The sequence below is a fragment of the Neodiprion virginianus genome, chromosome 7 (genome assembly GCF_021901495.1).
Source record: "Neodiprion virginianus isolate iyNeoVirg1 chromosome 7, iyNeoVirg1.1, whole genome shotgun sequence".
NCBI classification, from domain to species: Eukaryota; Metazoa; Arthropoda; class Insecta; order Hymenoptera; family Diprionidae; genus Neodiprion; species Neodiprion virginianus.
The window spans coordinates 862,048-880,965 of NC_060883.1; the positions used below are offsets into that span (position 1 = coordinate 862,048).

The 18,918-nt window shown below is 40.8% G+C and overlaps 3 protein-coding genes and 1 non-coding gene across 5 annotated transcripts; 3 read left to right on the top strand and 1 right to left on the bottom strand.

The window, feature by feature from the left end:
• The first annotated feature begins 142 nt into the window (after nucleotides 1-142).
• On the top strand, nucleotides 143-214 carry Trnac-gca (transfer RNA cysteine (anticodon GCA)). The gene has a single exon. It is a non-coding gene; the product is annotated as a tRNA-Cys (tRNA).
• Nucleotides 215-561: 347 nt separating this feature from the next.
• LOC124308929 (protein YIF1B-B) lies at nucleotides 562-2,713 on the bottom strand. Of its 2 annotated transcripts, none has more exons than XM_046772101.1 (4): nucleotides 2,510-2,713; nucleotides 2,154-2,260; nucleotides 1,729-2,067; nucleotides 562-1,600 (listed from the first exon to the last, which is right to left on the bottom strand). In XM_046772101.1, the coding sequence occupies exons 1-4, from the start codon at nucleotides 2,538-2,540 to the stop codon at nucleotides 1,055-1,057; spliced, it is 1,023 nt and encodes a 340-aa protein (XP_046628057.1). In that variant the 5' UTR covers nucleotides 2,541-2,713; the 3' UTR covers nucleotides 562-1,054. The 2 variants fall into 2 exon arrangements, with proteins under 2 accessions (XP_046628057.1, XP_046628059.1); XM_046772103.1 differs by having other exon boundaries at nucleotides 2,476-2,515.
• A 165-nt stretch (nucleotides 2,714-2,878) lies between these two features.
• LOC124308927 (eIF-2-alpha kinase GCN2) lies at nucleotides 2,879-10,422 on the top strand. Its single transcript, XM_046772099.1, has 13 exons — nucleotides 2,879-3,421; nucleotides 3,506-3,675; nucleotides 3,745-4,006; nucleotides 4,542-5,093; nucleotides 5,212-5,586; nucleotides 5,681-6,226; nucleotides 6,330-6,487; nucleotides 6,977-7,410; nucleotides 7,510-7,789; nucleotides 7,904-8,423; nucleotides 8,509-8,991; nucleotides 9,086-9,990; nucleotides 10,079-10,422. The coding sequence occupies exons 1-13, from the start codon at nucleotides 3,365-3,367 to the stop codon at nucleotides 10,203-10,205; spliced, it is 4,869 nt and encodes a 1,622-aa protein (XP_046628055.1). The 5' UTR covers nucleotides 2,879-3,364; the 3' UTR covers nucleotides 10,206-10,422.
• A 618-nt stretch (nucleotides 10,423-11,040) lies between these two features.
• On the top strand, nucleotides 11,041-18,699 carry LOC124308930 (pre-mRNA-processing factor 39). The gene is made up of 13 exons (XM_046772104.1): nucleotides 11,041-11,175; nucleotides 11,407-11,546; nucleotides 11,613-11,972; nucleotides 12,086-12,490; nucleotides 12,846-13,032; nucleotides 13,170-13,420; nucleotides 13,561-13,686; nucleotides 15,217-15,365; nucleotides 15,505-15,916; nucleotides 16,010-16,174; nucleotides 16,263-16,649; nucleotides 16,759-17,045; nucleotides 17,514-18,699. Exons 1-13 carry the CDS (start codon nucleotides 11,073-11,075, stop codon nucleotides 17,809-17,811), a joined length of 3,270 nt encoding a protein of 1,089 aa, XP_046628060.1. The 5' UTR covers nucleotides 11,041-11,072; the 3' UTR covers nucleotides 17,812-18,699.
• The last annotated feature ends 219 nt before the right edge of the window (nucleotides 18,700-18,918 follow it).

An 18,918-nucleotide genomic window follows, 5' to 3' on the forward strand; every position in this document is an offset into this window, starting at 1 on the left:
TGCCGCTACTTTCCGTTGTTTAGATATGAACGCTGGGGGGGAGGGAAGAATTGTCAAAGCTTATAAGGGTTGCCTGGTTACCAACCTCACTGATATCCCTCTGCCGACTTCTAGTACTTGGTGGTTCTCGTTCACATCAATGGGGGGTATAGCTCAGTGGTAGAGCATTCGACTGCAGATCGAGAGGTCCCCGGTTCAAACCCGGGTGCCCCCTCACGAATTTTTTTACCTCCAGATTCTTTCGCTTTGATAAAGCAATGCCGATCGTTGCGTCACGCTCTTTTTCTTATTTTAATAAAATTCTTCAAACTTACGCTGCATCCAATGATTTTCTGTAACTTGGCTTTAAATTTTAAGTTTTAAACTATAAACTTTGTATTGGTTCGATTTATGAGGAAGAAAAGAAAAAGGACTTTTGATCAGATAATTAGTATAAATACATAACATACGTACGAATGTATTGTTTCATAGTATTATCAAATGAAATATTTCTATATTACATACATACCTAGATACATTTTTCGATAAATAAACAGTTTATCTTTCTTTCTTGCTTTCTCGTTTTGGTAACATTTTGAGTAAACTGATTACCAAGTAACGGATTTTCTTTTTTTTTTTTTTGTTTTTTGTTGTTAGGGCAGGTATTAAACGCTACGAAAAGGATTGGGATTCGAGTAACTTTGAAAAAAAGATACAAATACATGTATAAATGGGTAGAAAATTATGTACAGTATAAGATGTAAGAGAAGAGTTAAAGAAGTACGTAATTCGAAAATTATTCGTTATTACCTCGCTCTTTAACATTTGCTGTTGCTCTCTTTCTCTCACTGTCTCTCTCTCTCTCACTGTTTCGTTCTCTCACTGTCGCTTGCGAGGCGTTTATTTATATATTTTATGTTATAAAAATGCACAAGAGATTATATCAATAGGATCGATCAATTGTCATATATAAATACATAGGGCCATTTGTTTGTCACTCGTAGGCATTGTTCTAAAGGATATTAAATTCAATTAAATTTATTTATTTATCGTTTATCTTGTTATTTATATCCTCTTACGCAATAGCCGATGCCACGAGATGCGATGATAGCCACCACATTAGAACCGGTTGTATCGTAGCTACGAAGAGAATAAAGTAAAGTCTCCTTTTGTTACCGCTCGCCGAGTACGAGCTGTGGCCTTCAGGAATCACCCTCAACTTCAAGGATCTGACTAAAAAGAAGGCTAGAGATACGCTGAAGTAGGCGAGAACGACGTAGTAGCCGAATCTTTGGAACGGCAGGGAAACTAACAGCGCAAAATTTATCCCAACATATTTGTAACCGCAGTAGGCGAGCAGATCCAGCGTTTTTAAACTCGTGTCCATGTTCATTACGTAAAGAGTTATCGTGTGGACTAGCAGCTCCATTATACCCCATGCCAGTGCCGAACTCGCCAATATTCCCAACTGCTCGGGTGTAAAACGTTCCTGAGTCCCAAGCGCCAGTCCTGCGACAACTATGTACGTCAGATACGCCATTGTCGGTATGTACATGTCTGGCGCGTTCCTCTCGTACCTTGGCTGCAGCGGCGAATCTTGCTCATACTTAATCGACCAATCCTGAACGCGAAGAAAAAGTAGGCGTGTTTAAAATACTTTGCTAGTAAAAAATGTATATTATATATATAATATAACTACTTCCAAAGTAACGGAAGCCATTTTCAAGCCCAAGTGCAAATTGAACTCACCGAGTGTGTGAAAGGGAAGAAGAGAAGAACCAATTTTGAAATAACATAGTCTGTGTCGACGGCGAAATAGTACTTCAACGCGGTAACAGGGACGTATTTTTCCAGCTGCTGTTTCCCTGAACCAACCAAGGCAGAACCGTACTGAACAGCCATGTTGGTGACGATAGGCTCGGCTAGTAGCTGTGTGGCGTATTGAGGACCAGGAAAACTCTCCTGACGCATTTCATTGGGGTTATACGTCTGCTGATGCGACGGAGCTGCGGTAAATCCATAGGGCGGTGGAGGCTGCTCGGCTACGTTAAAACCATAGTCTGGCTGCGGTCCGTTGCTCGATGGGATCTGAAAATTTACAGGATTCCACAAGATTGGTAAGAACATTCGGATTTATGTTATCGTCGTTGATCTGATGACGCGCAAAGTCTCACCTGCTGCTGGTTGTACATGTAAGGACTTTGCGCCATTGGTAGGGTCGGGCTAGCGACTGCTGGCGAAGAAAGACCGACCGACGGGTCAAGCATTCGTTTCGGTTTTCCTAGGGGAGAAATTAGTCGTATTAGATGTTAAGGGTTCGATATAGAATTGCAAAACATAACCTGTATACTTGCGGAGACAACTGTCATCCAGATTTGCGAGATGTTGATAGATTTAGAATGATAGAAGGAGGGATAGAGAAACGTAGGAAATATGATGATGACGTGGAGATGGGGGTGTGACGACAATTGACAATTAAGAATGAATTTACGAAACTTTTTGATTTGATGATTAATAACATTCGGCGTACCTCTGCGAGCTCCTGAGTGATTGTAATTCATGATTGTTGTTTCGGCGTATGGTTTTTGGTAGAGAATGTGAACGGATTATTCGATTTCCGTATATTTACAGTTCTCTGTTTTCTTAATTCTAGTTTTGTTTTTACGAGCTTCTTCGAGCGAAGCTGTCGCCCCTTTATCGCATACTTTTTTAACAATCCACCACTATAACTACCGAAATGAAAATACCAATTTCTAGTTCCACGCGTCGGGACTCCCGTCATTCGCTGCGAATCAGTGTTGCCACCTAACGGTTCTAAAAATCCCCCATCATTGCGTGGTAACACTGCCAATTCGGATGTTGAAAACCGTGTGAACCCCGTTAACATAACCAATAGAAATGTCAAAATAATTATGCGAAACGGAGTGACCGTAATCAGATTAACAAAATAATTGAAGGACTATAACACCGGCAGAAAAACATGGCAAAATCGTTTCTTCTTTTCTATTGATTCGAAGATAAACCATAACGAAAAGGATGCGGCAGAAACGATACAATTCAAATATATTTCATCATGTAGCAGATCATCCAACGGCTGGTTTCGATCCGCTGCTACGACGGGCTTTCGATGGATTTGTTACACCTACTTTTGATACTATCGATTTGTGAATATACATCGCAAAATTGACCCGTCTTTTGAACAGTTTTGAATAAGGTTAGCAGCTACGACGATTGGTAGAGAAGATCGGAATAATTATTTTCCGCTTAACTAGCGGTATTTATCTAGTAACAGTTGTGTCAACAGTTTCAGTGAAAAAAAAAAAAAAAATTATAACACTGAAACCTTGGCGTTGATAAAACGCTAACTATTGCAGTTAGTTGCAATATGTCGCATGCTGAAACAAATCGAGACCGTCAACAGAACGAGCTCGAAGTATTAAAGGTAAGTTTAATTTTCACCAACAATAAGTACTTTTTCCATCGATCTCATAGATGCGCTTCAATCGCCTCTCGTTCTATGGCTTAGTCGATATTTGCCGAGGAGTTGCACGACCACAGGAAAACTAAAGGAAAGAAGAAATGGCAACCGCTGGATCTTTCCATCACTCTGACGCCTCAGAAGGGGATGTCAGGCCCAGCCGAGGTCTATGCTCAAATCGATTTGCAGGTCATCTGCAGGGATAACTATCCCGAAGAGTGAGTTGACCTAAAACGTCTCTAAAGATAGGACGAGTCATTCATGTCTCTTATTTTGTCAACTTTAAGGGTGCCTCGTCTTCTGCTTCGCAACAGCAGAGGCCTTTCGAATCAGCAAGTAGGAGTTCTTTACTCCGACCTCGAGCAGATGGCTGATCAGCTGAAGGGTCAGGAGATGATATACGAGCTGGCACAGCATGTTCAAAAATTTTTACACGATCACAATAAACCTGGATACAGCAGTTTTTATGAGGAAATGGTGTCCAGGCAGCAGGAGAAGCTGAAGTTCGAGATACAGAAAAAGCAGCTGAAGGAAGACAAGGAGAGGCAGGTTCGGTGGTTCAAATCTTGATTGGCACTTTTTTTTTTTTAATTTTATTTATTCATCATAAATGGGTTAAATTGTTAAGTATGAAATATAGAAAAATTCTACGCCACAATAAAGCCAATATACGACATAGCCTAACTACAGATGTAACAAAAAAAATCAAACAAAGCATCAAACAAAAAAAAACTTACTCACAATTTAATGCATTTCTCGAGACCCTATTAATAGAAAAAAAGATAAAGTTTGTAAGGATCAATGCATTCATTGTGTTCCTTGCGAAGTAGTAACAGTCTGTCAATAGAAGATCTAAAATTACAATCTGCTTCATTGTTAGGAAAGAAATAATAATTGTTGTGGCATAGTTGCCTATCTTCAACGGTAAATTTGAACTTAAATAATAAAAGTGGATAGTCAATTCTACCAGTTGAGATTTTATTTTAGCAAATAATAGACTTCATTATTAACTTACTACACAAATATGGGGCGAAATTTTTTCTCTATCAAGCCAGCTCCCTAATTCTCAGTGGATTTTGAACAGGTACTTCAAGACGAGATTCAAAAACGTCAAGAAGCGCTGATGGCGGAAGTGCGAAAGCGCAAAGAGTTGGCACGGCTTACGTCAGAGACAGACTCCAACTGCCAATCCATACCGTCGTCCCCGCCAGACAGACCTAGAAGATATTCGAGGCGGCGCTGTACGAGCACTTCAGAAAGCTCGGAGAGTTGCTTGTGCGAGCACAAAGGTACCAAGCTCGTCAAGTTCAGCGACAATCGGGGAGAGCGAGTCGTGTGCAGAGGGAAATGCCTGGGTCATAGCACAAAGGGCTCTGTCGTTTACGTAGGACTTGACACAACTAGCGGAGAACTATTGGCCATCGCAGAATGGTCGTTGAGGTGCGGAACTACGGAATCACTTCCGGAAACTCACGAGGCAACCGACCTTCAACACTGCCTGAAACAAATTGCCGTTATTGAACAGGAGCTGAATCACTTAAACAAATTGCATCATCCTAATTTAGTTCATTATCTTCACATGAAGTACATTCAGGATAAGGAAAGCGTAGTCATATACGTTCTCCAAGAGTTTGTGGTGAGAAGAGTGATAACTTGATGATTAAATTTTTTTTCAAACGATTACATTAAAATCCGTGCAAGATGCAATACAAACTGTTTAACTAACGTTGTTGTGCGTATTTTTTCTCGTCCAGGTCGGAACGACATGCTCTTTCTTCTTGACGGAGAACATACCGATGGACGTTGACACGCTGAGACATCTGGCAACTGGGGTTTTATCCGCGCTGCAATACCTACACCACAATAACGTGGTGCATAAGGACCTGCGTGAGACCAGCGTTCACATAGACAGTACAGGTGTCGTCAAGCTATCCGGTTATTCTCTGGATAAAAGACTGTCAGATATTTATTGCGCGAGCTACTTGGCCAAAAATGAACACGAATTCCCAACCATTCAGGGAAGGGGTGGAAAAAAAGCCGACATTCACAGATTCGGAGTCCTCCTGTTGTCTCTGTTGAGGGGCAGTATCGTTTCAGAGAACGAAATAGACATGGAAACCAATTTGCAGGTAGCGAATTGATGAGAAACGATGATTTAAACTTGATACCCAATTCTCGTTAATTTCTGTGAATACATTCACACGGTTGTACAATTAATTTCAGACAGATCTGAAAGATTTTTTGTCCAAATGCCTCGTTCACAACGAGCGGATACGATGGTCGGCTGAACAGCTGCAGGGGCACTGTTTCATACGAGTTCCAATCGAACGTGGACTGTCTCCTCCATGTCCGGATAGAAAGAAGGAGCAGAATAGCTCGGAAACCGAGCTACCGGCCGCTGATATTCATCCCTACTCGACGGCATTGGGAAGCCAGTCGCGTATACAGAGCGAGTTTGAGGTTTTGAAATGGCTTGGAAAGGGGGCATTTGGCGACGTCCTGAAGGTCAAAAACAAACTGGATGGCGGAATTTACGCCATCAAGCGCATCGAGCTCAACCCAAAGAACATACAGCTGAACAGAAAAATAACGCGCGAAGTTAAACTTCTCTCCAGACTGAACCATGAGAATGTTGTGCGGTACTATAACTCTTGGATCGAAAGCGCCACCATAGATGACTCCTCCAGGCACAGTCAACTCACACCGGCAGCTACGCCGTCCAACAGAACAGCACCGGAACGAGGAAATAACAAAGATGAGCTGATGGCTGTTAGTTTCTTTGATTGCGTAGTTCGTCACAATTTAAATTTGCATTACCTCTGTTTCAGTTTGATTTCCATTCATTTTCGACTTTTCCCTTTCTTGATTGTAGATGGAAAGCAATGACATTGAGAGACTCGCTCCTCCGCTACACGATGTCGAGTGGAATATCTCTTATCAATCTAGGGCGAGCGGAGTTTTGTCAGGTGACAGCGACGCCGAGAGCGAAGATAGCTCGAGTGACTCTGATGACGAGGACTGGGCCTTTCTGTAAGATATTTAACGCTAGCGTGGCATGTCATTGTTTTGAAATTGATTACATAAATGTTACGGATGCAGGAGTTGATCCCGTGATCTTCTGAACATTACTGAGGGAGACAAAATAACGAACTCCTTTAACAAAAACTCTCCAAGTGCACGTCGGACAATAAATGGGGTGGCGACAGACCGGGAAAATCGGGAATACTCAGGGAATTATGATAGACCATCGGGAAAAATATACTTTTTCTAAAAATCGTTTTGAAACTTCAGATATGCTTCGTAAATTCAGTTGAGCCAACTTTCGAAAATCGTATTGTACAATTTCTAATTATTTGTGTGAAACGAAGCAATACTATGTATTTTTTAGATCCAAATTTATATATTCAAGGTGTACAGCTTCTGGATATTTTGATAAAAAACCGCAAAAGTTAGGGAATTTTATTTGACCAAAATTTTTGTCACCCTGATAAATAAACACTTTTTCCCCCAAAATTCTAGCACTCGAACGAGAATAGACTCTTCGAATAGTATCGAATTTGAAAAGAACGAGTCTTCTCAGACTTCGAATTCCACTCAAGACGTGCTTGATTCCCCAATGAGGCATGTAGAAAACACAAATGATTCAGCAGTTGTTAAGGAAATACAGTTTATGTATATTCAGATGGAGTTTTGTGAAAAAAGCACATTACGAACTGCCATTGACAATAGCCTGTGCGAAGATGAGGAACGGGTTTGGAGATTGTTTAGAGAAATTGTTGAGGGATTGGCCCATATACACCAGCAAGGGATGATCCACAGGGACCTAAAACCCGTCAACATATTTCTCGACAGCAATGATCATGTGAAAATTGGTGACTTTGGTCTCGCTACAAGTAATATTCTGTCCACTTTGGCACATAACGTGGACACTGACAAGGAACTCCAGCTAATTGGTACTGAAAGGCCAATTTTGAACATTGGAAAATTTCAATAATCGTATATTTCTGCAGTTCGTTGATTAATATTTTAAAATATAAAACTTCTCATTGTAGCAGGAACCAGTTTCGATCTCGATGATGTTGGCTCGATGACTGGACAGGTTGGCACGGCACTCTACACAGCACCCGAGTTGAGTTCGAAAGTTGCCAAAGCTATTTACAATCAAAAAGTCGACATTTACAGCCTTGGCATAATACTGTTCGAGATGTGTTACAAGCCGTTGGACACCGGCATGGAGAGAGTCAAAGTTCTACTCAATTTGAGGTCCAGGGAGATAATTCTCCCACCCGAATTCACCGAAATCGACATGCCGCACCACGTGCATCTCCTTAGGTGTGTAATTTGGTATCAAATGGTTACAATTAGTACCAAACACTTGTTTCGCCTTCTAGTTCTAGTGCCTTTTTTTTATCCCTGTTCCTAATTATTTTAACGTAAAATTGCCAGATGGCTTTTGAATCACGATCCGAGCCAGCGGCCGACCTCTCAGGAACTGCTGACATCTGAATACCTACCGCCTCCTCAGTTAGAGGAGGCGGAATTGCAGGAAATGGTGCGGCACACATTGTCTAATAGACAAAGCAAGGCCTACAAGTATTTGATAGAGAGTTGCATGGCTCAGAAAGTGACGCCTGCCGAGGACATAACTTATGACATGAACCTGCCTTCGAGAGGATTCACGAGTTGCCCTGCACCAAAGATTCAGTTTCTCCAGGAGAACGTCAAGTCTAAAGTTATCGAGGTCTTCCAGAGACACGGAGGTGTCTGCCTCGGCTCCCCGTTGCTAATGCCAAAGTCCAATGAGTCCTACATGCACATGGACTCGTGCGTTAAGCTCATGACTCGAACGGGTAGCGTCGTTTCTTTGCCTCATGATCTGAGAGCTCCGTTCGCGAGATACGTTGCCTGGAACAACATCATGCATGTGAGGAGATACGCGATCGAACGCGTTTACAGGGAAAAAAAGGTACGGTAGAAATCGTAGAGAAAGAGATTTTAAAGAAATTTTACAGACAGTGAAAGTAGCGCCGAGTTTCGTTAAAATTTCTCAGGTTCATGGATTTCACCCCAGGGAATTGTACGAGTGTGCCTTCGACATAATAAGCCCAACGCCAGGCGACCTGATGGACGAGGCAGAGCTGATATTGATAGTCAGCGAAATAGCCAACGAAATCCCGCAACTGCGTGAACGGAACTTTTCTGTCCGTTTGAACCACACATCGCTATTGCAGGCGGTATTAATGTACTGCGGTATAGAGAGGGAAAAATACCATGACATTTACTCAATTCTCTGCGACGCGAGAGACGGAAAATTCTCCAAGTTTCAATTGCAGACGCACTTAATCAGTCTGTGTCTTACCGATCAGGCCATGGAAACCCTCTACAATTTGTTTGAAACGGAAAGCTCGGTCGCAAAGATAGCCAGCGTCTTGAGAACCATCACCAGGAGGAAGGGAAATGCGGCTATTCTTGCCAAGGAAGGACTTCGGGAGTTGGAAATCGTCATTGCCAATACCGAGGCTCTTGGATTAAAGGTGAAAATCTGACTCAAAATTTTTGGTCAAAACTCAGGCGAGTTTAGAAATTATTATGAATATTTATGGCCAATTTTCCTCTTCTGTATTTCAGTGGCCGATTGTTGTTGTTCCACTGTTAGTTCACAACATTCAGCAGCACAGCGGTGTGATATACCAGATATCGTGCGAGTTGAAAAAAAGACGACGACGAGGAGGTCAAGATGTGATAGCAGCGGGCGGTCGTTACGACAAGATGCTGACCTCGTTTAGACAATTTCTAGAGCGAACAGGTATGGCGGGAAAAGAGGTAAGGCAGTACGGAGTCGGGATAAGCATATCTTTGGACAAGTTGGTATGCGCGGTAAGAGAAAACTGCAAGGATATTTGCTCCGAGAATAAATTTGGCGTGGATGTCGCGGTCTGCTGCATCGGCGGAATGCAGAGGAGGGAAAAGGAGAAGGCCGAAGTTTTGCGCGAGCTTTGGTCCCAGGGATTGAAGGTGACGTCGCTCGGACCTCACAGCGCCGAAGAAATCTCCGAGTACTGCAGGGACAATTCGATAAACTACATCATTCTCCTCAGGGATGGTGAGAATGGTACTCTCAGGGTACAATCCTGGGAAAAGGACAGATACCAGGAGCGGAAAATAAACACTCAGGATATAACAGACTTTCTTCAGCGACAGATTGATAATCCGCTGCCGATTTTAACCAGATCGGAGAGCAAGGTCAGCACGGGTAACAATGAGGTTCCCGTTTCTTCCTACAATCCGGTAAAGGTTAACATAGGCTTTGTACTGTCAGAGAAAGATAAATTGTCGGCAAGCGCCCGGAGAAGTGTAAAAAACACTATTCTTGCACAAATGACCTCCGTCTCGCAGCGGATATCGCACAAAATTCCTATCGAAGTTTTCGCCGTATTCCTTGATACGACTGTTGTCAAGACAATAATCAGTTTTTTGGATATTGACGAAAATGAAGTGGAATTTCACAAAAGTATTCAACTAATTATAGAAAAGTAAGTATTTGTGCGATTGAAAGTATGAAAAAATGTAAATAAGATTGGGCGTTTTCCTTACACATGCTTATTCCTTATTTTTTTCCAGACATCCTAGGCATAAAACGTATATAACAGATATTTGCGAAGACATGCGAGAAACAAGGAATGACAAATTACACCCGGTTCTCATTCTTTACAGTTTGATAGACAACAAGTACAGAATTCTCATGTAAGGAGAATTGATTTGAACCCGGTACCTGGATAAATTTAATTACAATTAAAAGAAATAAAGACTAATTTCTATATTATTTTCACGAGACTTCGTATCTTCTGTGCAAGACATTCTGCACCCCTCTCTAACCACCCCAACGCCAAAGTAGATATATCTGTAAGACTGAGGCTAATCCATTGTGCATGATCGTTATTACCAATAAACCCACATAATCAATAGTTGGCCAGTAATTTAATTCATCCATATGCAATTACAAATGCAATGACGAAACTATAACAACCATAAGGCTATTTGAAATCTCAACTTGAGAGTAAATGATGGAATTTAGAAAAATTCGCTTTAACGTTTATTCTCAGTTATACGGTATACTTCTCATGTCCATGGCATACAAATAAGATTGCATTAGAAATAAAAGAGTGTATTCGTAATTTGAATAATATCGATTACTTAGTTATGAGTAGAACCGTTTTATCACGTATATTATAAACTTGCACTGTATGTTTATTCTACTGCTGGATTGTCAGGATTTTCAGGTTCCTAATGTACAATAACGACATTATAAGGATAGTCTCAAGTTTTTGAAATGACTGATAAAATATTTCATGTTACCTAATCTTTAGCTACTGATTACTAATTAATATATCTTAAATAGATAATCGTTACGGGCGGATTATTCAGAAACTAATCGTATCACAAGCCTTACGGTAGGCAAAGCACACGACATTCATTTACTTTCAAGTCGCCTGCTTGCGCCACGCGAGAAGTAGCAGCGACACCTGCGAACAGAAACTGGCAATACGAAGTTCATTTTCAAAGCGCCGAAAATTTCCTGCCAGTCCGATCACTCGAAGCATACTTAATCCCAGGCATGGACGCACATACACAACCAACAACAGAAAGGAAAAAGACTAGAAGAAAGAAAATGGCGTCGTTAAGCGGCGACGAGAGTGAAATTATCGCTGCCGAGCCAGGTAAGACATAGAAATATCAGTGTAAATGGTTGATTGTTATTTAGTATAGATATTGACGAATGATCGACTGAAAAATTGGCAAAAAGTATCCCAGTTGTACGCGGTGCGATGAGATTGAAGACCGCGGTTCGCGGCGCATCGCAAACCGCCATTATCCAAGCGACACAATATCATCTCCAAATAAATTTGTAACGTATCGTTACCCTAATGCCTCCATCCACGTTTTCACAGTCAGGCGAACCAGGTCCGGCCGTGCTGTGACCAATTTAATCGTTACCAAAAAATCACCGGTCAAAAAATTACTCGCTAGAGCTACTCGCTCCCACAAGAAGGCCCGCGAGGGCGAGGATTACCTGCAACCGGAACCTGAGGTAACGTATTTCATGAATTTATGCATTTTCCAAATTTCTCGAGTATCTCACACTGTCGAATCGCAGGAGGAGGTTTATCTTGGCGAGGAGGAGAATTTGGAAGAAACTGAGGATGCCTCGGAGAATGGTCTGCTCCAACAGACACTGGAGAGTTCCATCAGCGAGCAAACTGTCGAAGAAGAAGGTACGACCTTTCACCTCGAACTTGAAGACTCGCAGGATATAGTTTTGGTTCAAGACACGGATATCTTACATCAGGATCAAAATCCAGATACAGAAATCAGAATTGTGTACCGAGACAGAGATGTCGAGGAGGAAGTTCCTGAGCTTGAGGCTCCGCCGCCACCCCTCGTCACCAAAGTTACACCCTCAGGCTCCATTGTTTCCACGCTGAAAGTAAAGGAAACAATTCAGCTTATAGACACGGTAATTCAACGCTTCTTTCTATTTTGTTTTTTTCCCTCTTGCCCAGATCAGATAATTGACCATTTGGAAAGATTTGACTCAATGTATGATTCATTCTCCAAACCTTGTTGCAGGAAATGTCTGAGAACAGCATGGAGCCTGCAGAGCTTGATGCTGAGGAGGAAGTGGAGTCCGAAGAAGTGATGGAGACCATCGTAGAAGAAAATGACGAGGTGATGGATGACTTCCACCATGTTCTTAATCAGGGAGAAGAGGCGGAGGAGATCGTAGAGATGGAGCCACTGGAAAATGGGACACAAAATTCGTTTGTGCATGAAAGTCTGACAGGCTTTCAAATGGATGTCGAATCTTTGAAAACCTCATCCGTTGATCACAGCATGCTCACTACAGACAGCATAGAAACTGACACAAAGAGGCCAGAAAGCTCGGATGAAAATCCAGATGAAAAAGAAGAGAAAGCTGAACCTGATACAGAGGCCGTTTCTGAAGATGAACTTCCAACTGAAGCTGCCGCTAAGGTATGACTAAAATAATACGGTATTGAATTTGCTGTATCAGTTTTTGGCGCTTGTTTACTGTTACAGAATTGATGATCTTAGTTTTGTCATTTGCTCTTATGCTTCCATGTATTCCGAATCTTCTCAAAATTTTCTGTCATTTTTTTTTTATCACCGTTAGGATGAACATGAAATGGAAGCGATATCAGAAGACGAGTTTTTCCCTGTAGAGTCGGCCCTCCAGGTAGATCCCATCCCATAATCCTATAATCCTGTAGTTTTCTGACATCAACACAGAAAACATTCAAACGTTATTTTGCAGTGAAAGAAAAAAAAGTTTGAAAAATTAATCTTTGATCTTCTGTACATGACCTAGGAACCCGAAACAGAGGCAGTTTCAGATGAAGAGTTGCCTGCCGCAGCACCTGCAGATCTTGGAGAGACGGAATCTGTTTCCGAGGATGAACTCCCACCGGATAGTGACAAGAAAAAGAAAGCCGGAGCTAAAGCACTTAGCAAAGCTGCAGCAGACAGTGCGAAGACAAAGCCTGAGGGAGGTGCAGGTATGTACTTTTTAGTTTAAGAAATATTATTCAATTATATTAGAATTTAGAGGATTATGAAAAAGAGGAGTCAATATAGTTTGGTTAAGCTTGATCGGTACGTTCTTTTTGAAATTATTTTTCTCCGTCATTTCTAGGTAAACGTAAATTAAACGCTGAAGGAGAGTACGACCCAAGTTCTCCGACATCTGAAAACAATGACGAAACACCTGCCAAAAAAGTTGCAATTACCTCGGGAGTTGAAGGGGCTGAAAACAAGCCAGAGGCGAAGCCAGCGTCTCCGAAAAAAAAAGCACTCCCAGAGCTTGACAAGTATTGGAAAGCTGTAAACGAAGATCCCTCTGATTTCACTGGTTGGACTTATCTTCTTCAATATGTGGACCAAGAGGTAAGTTTTGCATGATTTTCAAAGTGCAATACCTAATTGTTCGTCAACTTGTCCGTTAGGCGGTAAACCCGTAGGTAACCAAATGTCTCTTGAAATGTTGTGTGTGAAGTAAATGATCGAAGGTTGTTTTCATTCTGCAGAATGACGCAGAAGCGGCACGAGAGGCGTATACGAAATTCTTGGAGCGTTATCCATACTGTTACGGATACTGGAGGAAGTTCGCGGATTACGAAAAGAAGAAAGGAAACCCGGAGAATTGTCAAACGGTGAGTTCACTTTTTCAATACATATATAAATATTCCCTAGGCTTAGTTATCATCATTATTGATATTACTATAACTATTATTATTGCATACTACTATTACGGATACCGTTATTACTGTTACTACTATCATTATTGTTACTGCTATAGCTGTTATACCACTTCTACTGCTACTAGGATACATACAATGATATTCATGAATTTTTTTAATGAAAAAAAAACCTCTAATATGAAACTAGCTCGAGTTAGGAAGACGCCTGGGCAGTGCGCACGCACGTAAATATGGTTTTCCCTTCCAACAGCCTAGCACGTCTTGCGGCACCCATTCGACTCTCTCCGTTTACCGAATAGCTGATCATTATTTATTAATTATTATCACTACTGTTGTGCTAGTAAGGCTAAAGTATTACTACTACTACTATTACTACTACTACTACTACTACTACTACTACATATTAATATCGTATACGAAATATCAGTATCATTACTATAATACTAATGGTAAAATTCATACAACGTACATAAGTGAAAATAATAACGACGAATTAGTAGCACATCGATTTTCTATCAGCTTATTGTTGTTGTTCTTATTATTATTCTTATTATTATCATTATTATTATTATCATCGTTGCCGATCTTGTCGATATTTACATTGACAATGTGTTGTTCCTCCTATTGTTGTTTCTGTTTTTGCTGTTCTTGTTGTTACAGTAGTTTACATGAACTTTATAAGGTGAAAAATTCTGTACACGTTATAGAGTTACGTACGTATCTTACATATGACAAAACAAAAAATATTACAACTCGCAACAAAAGCAAAAAATCAAAGTATTGTAAACTTACGAATAGGGATAAGATGGTTGTTTCGTTTGTTTGTTTTTTTTTTTTTTTTTTCCACTTTTTTTTATATTACCTTCCTCTTACTCGTTGTAAAGTAAGTAAGTAAGTTTATATTGGTCGGGTATATCGGTGTTGAGACAAAGTCATATGACAATGACTTAAAGAGATGAGCGCTCACGTGCCAGAGAAAAAGGGGGCTTCAGAGAGCGAGAGAGAGCGATAAGAGAGAAGATATGACAACGCGCGCCTCGTGTCGGAGTCTCCCTGAGTTTTAAGGTGAATGCACAATGCTCTGCAATCTCTGTGTTTTTTAATTATTACCACAACACAAATTTATTTACAGTACGCCTACGGTATGTGAGTAAATATTACTTATGAGAGCAACGATCCATATCTAATTATATATATACCTACACATATATATATATATAATACATATAATATAATTTTTTTTCTAAGTATAAATCTAACCTTATATATAACATGATCTTTTCGTTTTTATATACATATATAAACGTTACGATGCAAAGAAAAAATAACCACACGTGACAAGGACAAAAAACATATTAATAGATTTACATATATTACCCGAGCGCCCGATAAGAAACGTATATATATATTTAAAAAAAAAAAAATCGACAAAATCACGCGAACAATTTTCCTCTCTGAACATCATCATTGATAATCTCACAGGTTTTTGACCAAGGATTGAAAGCGATATCGCTCAGTGTCGATCTATGGCTGCACTACATCAATCATTGCAAAACAGTTTATGAAAACGATGAAGAAAAACTTCGGGAACAATATGAGAGAGCCATAGAGGCCTGCGGACTGGAATTCAGGTGAGATTAGTTCATTTTATCATGGTTGAAACATCCTGATAAATTCTGAGTATCTCTTCTGCTACTCAAGTCCGATCTGTCAATATTTCACGTGTCAAAAATGGTCTAATTACTATTCATTTGTCCCGCTTTGTACCAGATCTGACCGTCTCTGGGAGAGTTACATCAAATGGGAGTTGGAGGCAAAGCGTCTAAGTCGAGTGACCGCTCTGTACGATCGCCTGTTGTCAACGCCTACGTTGTGCTACCTGTCGCACTTTGAGGCCTTTCAGGAATTCGTCTCGTCGAATCTTCCCAACAAAATCTTGAACGTCGACGACTTTCTTACCCTACGTGCCGAGGTTAAGGCTCTTCTCAAATCGGATGAGGCTACCACCGCAACAGCTTCGGTAGCGGACGATGCACCACCTGGAGAAGAACCATCGCCACACGAGGTCCCTCCCACCGACGAGGAGACCCGGGCTATCAGAGAGAAAATCATTAGCACCAGGCGAAAAATGCACAAGGCCAACGTCAACGCTGTCGCTGCAAGATGGTCGTACGAGGAAGGGGTAATGTCGATTTTCATTTTCTTTGATGGGTCGAAATAGGGTTGAATAATCTGACCAAGATTCTAATCACATTTGTACTTTATATTTTCACAGATCAAGAGACCTTATTTCCACGTTAAGCCCCTCGAGCGGTGTCAACTGAAGAACTGGAAGGAGTATCTAGACTTCGAGATCGAGCAAAAAGATCCGGCTAGAATCATCATACTTTTCGAGCGCTGTTTGATCGCCTGCGCTCTGTATGATGAATTCTGGATGCGAGTAAGTTGTTGTCATTTCACGTTTGAAAGGACTGGAGACAAAAAGACAGAGGATAACTTTATTTTATTTCTCCTCTGTTTTATTCCAGTTTGTACGTTATTTGGAGACTCAAAAGAGCGAGAATGCTGAGAAGATAAGAGACGTGTATTCACGCGCGTGCATAGTTCACCACCCGAAAAAACCTAACTTGCATTTACAATGGGCGACGTTTGAGGAGGGTCAGGGAAACTTTGAAAAAGCATCCGAAATACTGGAGAAAATTGACGCGGCATTGCCTAATATGCTGCAGATCGCGTACCGTCGTGTAAATCTCGAGCGCCGAAGAGGGGATTTGGACAAGGCCTGTGCCCTGTACGAGAATTACATAAGCAACAGCAAAAATCGCACGATAGCCAACAATGTGGCTGTCAAATACGCGAGGTTTTTGTGCAAGGTCAAGAACGATATTGATAAAGCCGTAAAAGTACTCCTCAAGGTAATTAAATCTCTCAGACATCGCATTAACATTAAATGTGAATAAATTGAGGCATTTTAACATTCATTCGACAACGTGAGACGAATTTTTCTAATCAATTCTCCGTCAGGCGACCGACAAGGACAAGGACAACCCGCGACTTTATCTACAACTGATCGACCTCGGCCTGCAGCGGAGCCCGGTCGACACCTCGGAGGTCGTCGGGTACATGGACATGTTCATAGAGCGCGAGCATGCCGACCTCGAGCAGCGAGTACTATTTGCGCAAAGAAAGGTCGAGTTCCTTGAAGACTTCAGCCCGGACATACGCCAAGTACTTAAGGCGCACGAGCAGTTCCAGAAGTGCATAAAACAAGCCAAAGAAAGAAAGAAGGCGAAGAACGAGGACAGCAAGAGGTAACGAATACTTTAATAAACAGAAAAATATTATATACATGTATCGGGGTGGGCACACACCTGAAAAACCTGAAAATGTCAGGGTATTTAAAAGGGGTAATGGAAAACCTGGAATTGTCAAGGGATTTTTAATTTGGACATTGAAAAAACTGGAAGTATTAGTTTTCTGTCATCGGAATTCGAAATGATATTTTGAGGTAGCAAATTTACTTAAACTGACTTTTTTTTGTACATTATATATTTTTTTTCGGTTCGGATTGAATTTGAACTGAATGTAGAGTCAGTAAGGTAAACAAATTAGGTCTTGTAACTTACTAAAATTGGGAAAATGCAAAGGAAGATTAGGTTTTAGGTCCTGGCAAACCTAGTAATGTCATGGAATATTTTTTCCCAAAAATTTGTGACCACCATGATGTGTAAAAGGCCGGTAAAACTGAGGTAAAATTAATCTCAATGTTCCTTTCGCAGCGAGACGTCACCGCCAAAGAAAGTCAAGCCTGGCGACCAATCCAGCATTCCACCGCCGCCTTCGGTCGGCTCGCAGTCTTCTTACCAGTACGGAAGCGGACCGAGCGGCCCGTATCAGTCCCAGCAGCCTTTCCAGGGTGGACAGTACAGCGGGCAGGGTAGTTACCAGCAAGGATATCAGCAGTACCCGCCACCGTCGGATCCGAATTACGCGAATTATCAAAACTGGCAGTACGGTCAGGGCGGACCTCAGGCTTACGGCCCCTACAATCAGTGGGGATCGTACAATTACTACTAAGCACAGTCGCGAAAGAGGTGATCTTTGTACATTCTTTTCAATAGTCTAGCTGTTACTGCTGCTGCTGGTGGTGATCAACGCGCGTTGCGAGTCTCGTTCAAGGGGCATTTGCCTTCTGAAATAAGTATTTTTTCTTTTTTTTTTTTTTTTTTTTTATCCTGTTGTTAAAATTAATTTTTATTTTGTTCAAAAGTGAGCGAAATCAATCACGTCTCTCAAGCCAAAATTTTCGTCGTACATATGCAGTGGACATTAAGACTTTCGGGATTGAAATAGAGACGAGAAGAGGTAAGATAAGATAAGATAAGAAACGATGCGTATCTGATTATGTGAAAAAATAAATTACTCATTGATTCCTTTTGTCGCTAGAGGGAAAAGAACTTTCCTTTTCTAAAGGAATTTTGTTTAAATTATTCACACGCCGATAATGCGAATTGCGCGTCGTTCGCCCCTTGAACTAATCTGTCGGTGTACTAATATTATTTCCAACCAGCCTAGACCCACGGACACTTACACACGCATATTCAATCACACGCAATCTTCACTACTGTTGAACCGCGAACGCGATAAGTAAAACTAAGAAAACAGGTTCTCATGTTATATTATTATGTATAAGGTAAGAGATAAGACAAGGCAGAGGGCAAAAGAAAGAAAACAAATAAGAAACGAAATACAAAAATCCACGTTTCACATGCACGTTCGTTTACTATTAGATCACAATGGGATTTTCCTTCGACATAGAAACGTGTTTTATAATATTACTCTTATGACCTTAAAATAAGTGAGTCTGAACAATAATTTGAAAAACCAAATACAAAAAAGAAACAACAAATTACAGTATAAACACACAATTATCGTTCAAGTTTGACGAAAATAATCGAATAAAATGCAAAATAAATTAAATAATTACGTTAATATACATTCGTAATAGTAATAAATGTTAATAAATTTTTATCGAACTCGTGACGAATCGTTTTACTTGGCGATGGTTGGTTATTAGCTGTGTGAATTATATGAAAATGAGCAGGATGCGAAAAATAAACGAAAAAAAAATATATACATATGAACGTAGATATCCACTTTTTTTTCAATCCAGTTCATAAAAAA